At 35.8% G+C, this 7,058-nt stretch overlaps 1 protein-coding gene across 1 annotated transcript; it reads left to right on the top strand.

Annotated features, from left to right (window-relative positions):
* The first annotated feature begins 3,108 nt into the window (after positions 1-3,108).
* On the top strand, positions 3,109-6,320 carry msx2a (muscle segment homeobox 2a). Its single transcript, XM_056472369.1, is given in 6 exon segments — positions 3,109-3,550; positions 3,553-3,643; positions 4,390-4,612; positions 4,614-4,723; positions 4,726-4,808; positions 4,810-6,320. Coding segments are annotated over 6 exon segments (768 nt in total). The 5' UTR covers positions 3,109-3,322; the 3' UTR covers positions 4,843-6,320.
* The last annotated feature ends 738 nt before the right edge of the window (positions 6,321-7,058 follow it).

The raw sequence follows: 7,058 nt of genomic DNA, 5'->3' as shown, positions 1-7,058 counted from the left end.
GGGCTCTTTAAAATGCAAGTGGTCTTACTCCAGTGAAAATTACAGTTCATGTTGGGACAAAGTAAGCAATAAAAAAAATGGGTAAAGTTTAATACTTATTATATTGTAATATTACAAGTATATAACAATGTATTATGCTGCATATTCTTTAAAATGAGTTGCATCACTCTTTATTAGTATTTGTTTGAAGTTTCAATTTATTTTTGTCTCTGGTTCACAGTTATTTACTATATAAAGTAATCTGGAGCAATTAAACTAATTGGAACCGATAACAACTGGAACAATTAAAAAATATCCTCTAATACTGTTCACGTAGCAGCCAAAAATGTTTTTAATTAAATTAATTTATTACATTTTACTTCAATTATGTTTTTATTTATTCAATATTTAATGCACCATTACAGTTGTAATCCATTTATGAATTGAAAATCATGTTTTGCCCATAGAATTTATTTTTTTTAAATGTTGAAATCTTTGAACAAAACTTTTGTGGCAGATTATTGCTGAAGAAGGAAAAAGTTAAAAGTGTTTTTCCAAACTGTTTTACTCTAAAATGGTTAAATTCTATATATATATATATATTTCTTCAGTGCTGTTTAACCTTTTTGAATCATGCTATTGATGTCCATGCCAATGTCCTTACGAAGTTTCATTCCATTTTAATTAAGTAAATTCTAAAACATTAATATACATTTTTTGAGTGTCCTCTTTTTGAGAACCAGATTTTTGTTTATGCAAAAAAACATTAATATTAAGTAAAATTATGTTCCATGAATTTGTAATTTTCTGACCGTAAATACTGTATATTTATAGTTTTTGTTAGTAATATGCATAGCTAGAAACTTAATATGGACAACTTTAAAAGTGATTTCTCAATATTTTGATTTACTAATAGTTATATCTCTGCCAAATATTGCAGAAATTTTGGAAAGTGATTTATGGTGATTAGTAAATTTTCTCTATGCTATATGACAATACTCAAAAAGCTGCACAAAACAAAAGCAAGCTACAAGAAATCTCAAATTACAACAGATAAAAAAGTAACAGTACATTTAACTAAGGTTTCTGTGGCATGTTTAGCAGCTGGTGTGGACACTAATTTATTAAACATTTCTATGGGTGTTAATGGACATGAGTTTTTTTTTTTAAAAGACCAAACCACGTTAAAGGGATTTAAATAATAAATATTCAGAGTGAGTAGACATTTAAAATTGTGGTGTGTTTATATTTATTTGTCACAGCATTTGCGTGTGAGATTGTGTCACGATTTGCTATTTGGTTTATGTCACGTTTATGTACCAAAGTAATGAAAACCAAGTTGTGTGAGCATTGCTTTCAAATTAAAACGCATACAGCCAATTTATCATGTACTATTGGCTGCCTATTCTGTCCGAATTCCTTTTGTAATATGTGTCTTGACTTAACTAGCTCTTATACTTTAATCAAATCAAAATCACCAAGTATCTGAAGAGTTTTCCAATCCACCTGGTGCGCCTTTTCTCAAGCTCTCTGTAGCATTTCAGTAACAATCATTCCTTTGGGCTCATACTGTATAATAATCTGCCTTGTCTACAGCGCCACAGGCCACAGCAGCCAAATCCTTGTCAAGGATTATCTGTTAAAACTTCCCTCCAGTGTTGACCCTGTTTGTATTGCATATTATGTGACAGTATTGGCAGGAGTGAACTTCTCGACGTTTTCTCTTTCTCCACTAATGAGCACAATATGTTGTTCTCGCTAGTCTTAAGTGACTTTTTCCCCTTCTTCTAATTTTCTAGTTTAACAATGTAAATCATTTTAAAAGACACCGCAAAGAGCACAAATTACCCTGATTTTTAACCCCAAGAGTGCACCCTAATCACTGCTATTACAGAAGGGAATATGTAAAGGTGAATGCTAAGATGATTCGCAAAGCATTTAAGTATAGAACGTAAGTGATGCGAACACTGTGATTCATAAAGCTTAATGAAGCCATAAGCCAAGGCCTTTGCCACAGAATTAAACCTGTCACGATTACAGAGTATGACTCCTCTGGAGAGCTGTAATAATGGTGCAGGAGCCCAGACTTGGTGGAGACACTTAAGTGTTAGTTTTGACAGGACTGACTTGTACTTCTGCATTCTCTAGGAATCAAATAATTACCACAGTGCAATGCAAATCCTGCAGTGGGAAAAAGAGAGTTGCGTGTTAGGTTTGTTTCACGTTGAGTTTGTTTGAATGCTTTAAATAAACATTACTGATCAATCTGGGTTGCGCAAAGACTTTCAACGCATATTTAGGTTTATTATTAAGATCAGTTTACTTCTGTTTAATTTTAGATGCATTCCGTGACATTTACTTGTGAACTCTGACAAAGCAGAGCAGAGTTCACAACCTTTAAATTGACAGACTCAGGCTATGTAAGTGGGCGCCATACACCTTGTGAAGGTAGCAATTTTCCTGTATTACAGTTAAATCCTGTTAAAAAAGAACCGGATTCGAGGAGCCTAATTACAAGGTGTTAATAGCAACAACATTGTAATTACTGTAATTTACATGCTAGCTTGAAACACTGATTCCTCTCCAAATGTATGTCACAAATGTAATCATTTATAATTTAGATTTTGCTGTTGCTGCATAGAGGATTGTTCGTTCTTAGAGTACTATTCTGACTGAAAAGTTTTGTAAACCAAATTGTGACCATTTTGAGGGATGTAAACAATAACAATGGTCCTGACCTATTTCCTGTTTTATATTTTTAATTTCCACAGCTTCTGAAAGTCTTAAAAGTTCCACATATTGATAAATAATGTTACAATAGCTGTTATAACACCAGGTTATGACTGAATCGCCTCTTGTTACAGAAAAAATAGTTTGACAACAAGAAAGAAATGTTCATGGGCCAATGGCATCACCACATTGAAATGGTCTATATGAAGTGACAAGCTTGACTGTGTCTTGAAATGAACAAATTATTGATGCCAGGGGTAATTTGAAGAAAAACTTCAGCTCTAATTTTAGCGTCTGTATTTCCCCACTATAAACACCACATTATGGTCTAAATATAAGCTCTTTATCCGTGAAGAGTATCATTTAACGGCTCAGGAAGTTCACTGCAGATCTCTTGATGAGGCAATCACGCGTTCACCTCCCTACAAACACTCATTTCTGTGTCTCAGGATGTCCAGAAAGGCTTTCTAAGTAGGCGGCTCTATATGATTTGAGACGCAGATTCTGACTGAACGATGATTGGCTTAAACTTTGGAGAGTCTTGTAACTTTTGTCAAGTTATTGTTAGACATGTAGCTAAAAGTTAAGGGAGAGCGAGCGCGTTTACAGGTCAATGGTTCTTACCCAAAACGACGACATTTTCTCCGGAATGATTTCAGCTAATCATAAAAGTAAAGTATCCTCCGATGAAGATGACGATGACCACGGCTCACGGTCAGTGCGGACGCAAAGCCTCCCGTTCAGCGTCGATGCCCTGATGTCGACAAACGGAAGGAGCGAGTCAACTTCACAGGAATCAAATTCTATGCCAAGCATCATAAATCAAGATGATCGATCAGTAGACATTCAGAATCTGTGGATTTCACCAAACGATGTGAATCTGTTAAAGAGGACTCTTCGTGGATCAATAAGCCAAGATTGTCAACATCACCACGTAAGTTGCCAGACTAGAAATGGAGATTAAATAGTAACGTAATAAGCTTGAATTACTTTATGTCTATTGGATTTAAGCAATGTAGCACAAACAATATTAATGATTTATTTTATTCACTCCAGGCTGTAATTCTAACAAATTCTATTTAAAATTCCTTGAACAATTAATAGTTTGTATGTAGGCTAACCGAATGAATAAAAGCGATTTTCTTCCAAGCAGAAAGATTATTTCTTGTGAAACGTTTTCTTTCTTTCTTTACTTTTATTTTTTTTACAGCATTAACTGGTGTCAGTGATTTTTTTGTAATAATTCTAAGAGCAGGTCTGAATTTTAAAATCGTTATATCTATCTGTCTATCTATCTGTCTGTCTGTCTATATATCTAGTTTTAATAGATCATATAATAGAAAATAGACAGTATCCTCCCAATTTAAAATGTCACGTTAGCTGAAAAAAATATAAACTCTTAAAAATAAAGGTTCCAAATGGGAGGTGTTACATATGATATAATAAAACTTTGGTTGCTCAGAAGAACCTGTCAGTGAACAGTTCTTAAAGGAACCATTTTTTAAATATAAAAGAAAACCATTGAAAAAAAATGTGTGTATTTAAGTTTCTTTGGTTTTAAAAGTTCAATAAAAACCTTAATTAAAGAATGTAGCATCAAGTATGGGAACTTAAATATAGGTTTTGTCCTGTGTTAAAACAAATTATTCTACCTGATCTTTTTATAAACTTATTTTATAGGCTCACAGAGTCCCACAGTATGCCCTCTCCGAAAGCAACAAGACAACCGCAAACCCCGGACACCTTTCACCACTGCTCAGCTCTTGGCCCTCGAGCGGAAGTTCCGTCAGAAGCAATACTTGTCAATCGCTGAACGTGCTGAGTTTTCCAGCTCTCTCAGCTTGACTGAGACACAGGTGAAGATCTGGTTCCAGAACCGAAGAGCGAAAGCCAAACGACTGCAGAAGCAAGCTGGAGAGGCTCAAAATGACCAGCAAACCCATTTTACATCCTGGCCTTACTTTACCGTTTCCACTCTGTACACAACCTCAGACTGCAGCTCTATTTTGTGGACAGTCTTTCCTTTCAGCAGACATATGCTGCCTTTTGCACCAATAGGAATATACTCCACACCGATGGGTTACAGAATGTGTCCTCTCCTCCAAAGACGGCTACGCGGTGGAGCCAGTCTAGAGGAGCTTTTCTTAACTATTCGTTTATTCTGCTGGACATATTGACATTTTTATATTGGCACACCAAACATGGGGTGTCATACAATTTTTTATAAATATTTTGTATTTCATTTTTTTTATTTTTAAATCCAACTTTACTTTGGAAGCTACAGTACAAAGAACTAACGAACCTACTTTGAGGTTTGCTGATCTTAAGTGTCACAAAATGTAATGCCATTCTGCCATTTTGGTTTAAAATATCAATCTTAGTGTGACTTTGAATCACACTACTGAAAAAAACTTAGAAAAATTATTATTTTACCAAATAGGTTTCTGGAATAAAGCATAGCTGTGTAAGGATTCAGAATTCAAGTGTGTTTCTGAAAAGCAGATGTAATATTTTATATTTTACATTTTATGTTTGCATTATTTTCTATTTGATTTACATAATTTGCAAGATTTTTTGTATCCTAATTGGAAATTTTAATGAAAGAACTTTAAAGATTAAACCTTTTATGCTCAGATTTGAGATGTGAGTGTTTTAGGGAAACATTGGAGGAGATCAGCTCACCCTTTTAAAGCCGCATGATTGCTAATGCTTTTTAAATTGAGCTGCTGAAAAGAGGCTTTTAAGCGTCCCTGCTCATAATCAATAGAAATGTTGGTCGACCTCTTTATGCTGGTGGGTCCCAGGAAAGTTAATTAAACGGTGTCCATTACATGACGCACTAAAACACTGCGTCAGTCGCGCAGATATTCCAGCTCTTAAATCTCGCTGTGTGCTTGACAAGGAATGTGTCAACTTGATGCATTTCCAAAACGATCTTAAGAAATGTAGTTGCTTAGAATTCATGATCGATTAATTGGCTTTGTTGTACAGCTGACTTTTCCATTGAATTATCTATAATCTGCTCCAATTACTGTATGTACGTGGGGTATCTACACAGTAAAAATAGGCCAATATAATAGCCCCCTTCAGTAACAGTCCCTCAGCCGGAGTGAATTGAACACAACTGCTTATTCTCCATAGACACCAACTGTGTCTTAGCATGTCCCTCGGTACCAGAAAACAGATAGGTCTTCTCCGCATGGTCTCCCCTTTAGAAAATACCCTTGGCTTTGTATTGCGTTTTGACTTTGAGCCTTAACTGATCGTGAATGCCGAGCTCTATGTCAACCAGACCCTTTACTAATTATCCTTACCCTCCAAGTTTAACTGCACTAGTGTGAAATGGTGTATGTTAAGACCTCGGCGATAAAAAACATTACATGATTGGGTTCACCTTCTTTTGCTCACTTAACTGTGGCATTGTCTGGCACCGGCTAAGTATTTCTTGTTACTCTACAACCATGTTACAATTAGCAGTCATTTCACAGTCCATTTCTGTCTCTTTGTTTTTAAAACAAGCTGCAACATTAGTTTGATAAGAGATCTTTCTGTCGCACAAAATTGACTTTTGGCCTGAGAGGGTAGTTTTACTCCTTTTTAATTGAAACATTGATCTTGGAGACTGACGACCAGGGAGGTCCACAAAGGTGTTTTTAATCCATGCCAATTGAGCACTTCAGACTAAAAATTATTAAAAATTAGAACAAAGGAACCATTTACTAAATATTAACCTTCAACTCACCCTAAACTCTCAACATTTAGCTGTTTACTGTAACTAAAACACATTCATTCATTCATTTTCTTTCGGCTTAGTCCCTTAATTCCACAGCGGAATGAACCGCCAACTTATCCAGCATATGTTTTATATAGCGGATGCCCTTGCAGCTGCAGCCCTGTACTGGGAAGCACCCATACAGTCTTACATTCACTCACATACACTAGGTTATTCAATTCACCTCTAGCGCATGTCTTTGGACTGTGGGGGAAACCGGAGCACCTGGAGGGGACACCTACACCAACACAGGGAGAATATGCAAACTCCAAACAGAAATGCCAACTGGCCCAGCCAGGACCCAAACCAGCGACGTTCTTGCTGTGAGGTGACAGTGCTGACCACTGAGCCACCATGTCACCATAACTAAAACACAGCACATTAGATATACATATAGGTAGCCTGTTTAACAAAATATGCACGTATGGATTTCCCTTATGGTCTATGGATATAGAAGTCCTTTTTAGGCATACCAACTGTACTGATTACCAAAGTAAATGTCCTGAAATTACCGTCCTGAAATCTGTTTGAGTTTCTTTCTACTGCTGAACACAATAGAGGATATTTTGAAGAATTT

The sequence above is a fragment of the Danio aesculapii genome, chromosome 14 (assembly GCF_903798145.1).
Source record: "Danio aesculapii chromosome 14, fDanAes4.1, whole genome shotgun sequence".
Classification (NCBI taxonomy): domain Eukaryota; kingdom Metazoa; phylum Chordata; class Actinopteri; order Cypriniformes; family Danionidae; genus Danio; species Danio aesculapii.
Note: the sequence above shows the minus strand (reverse complement) of the source record. Positions and strands in the feature narration are given on the sequence as shown.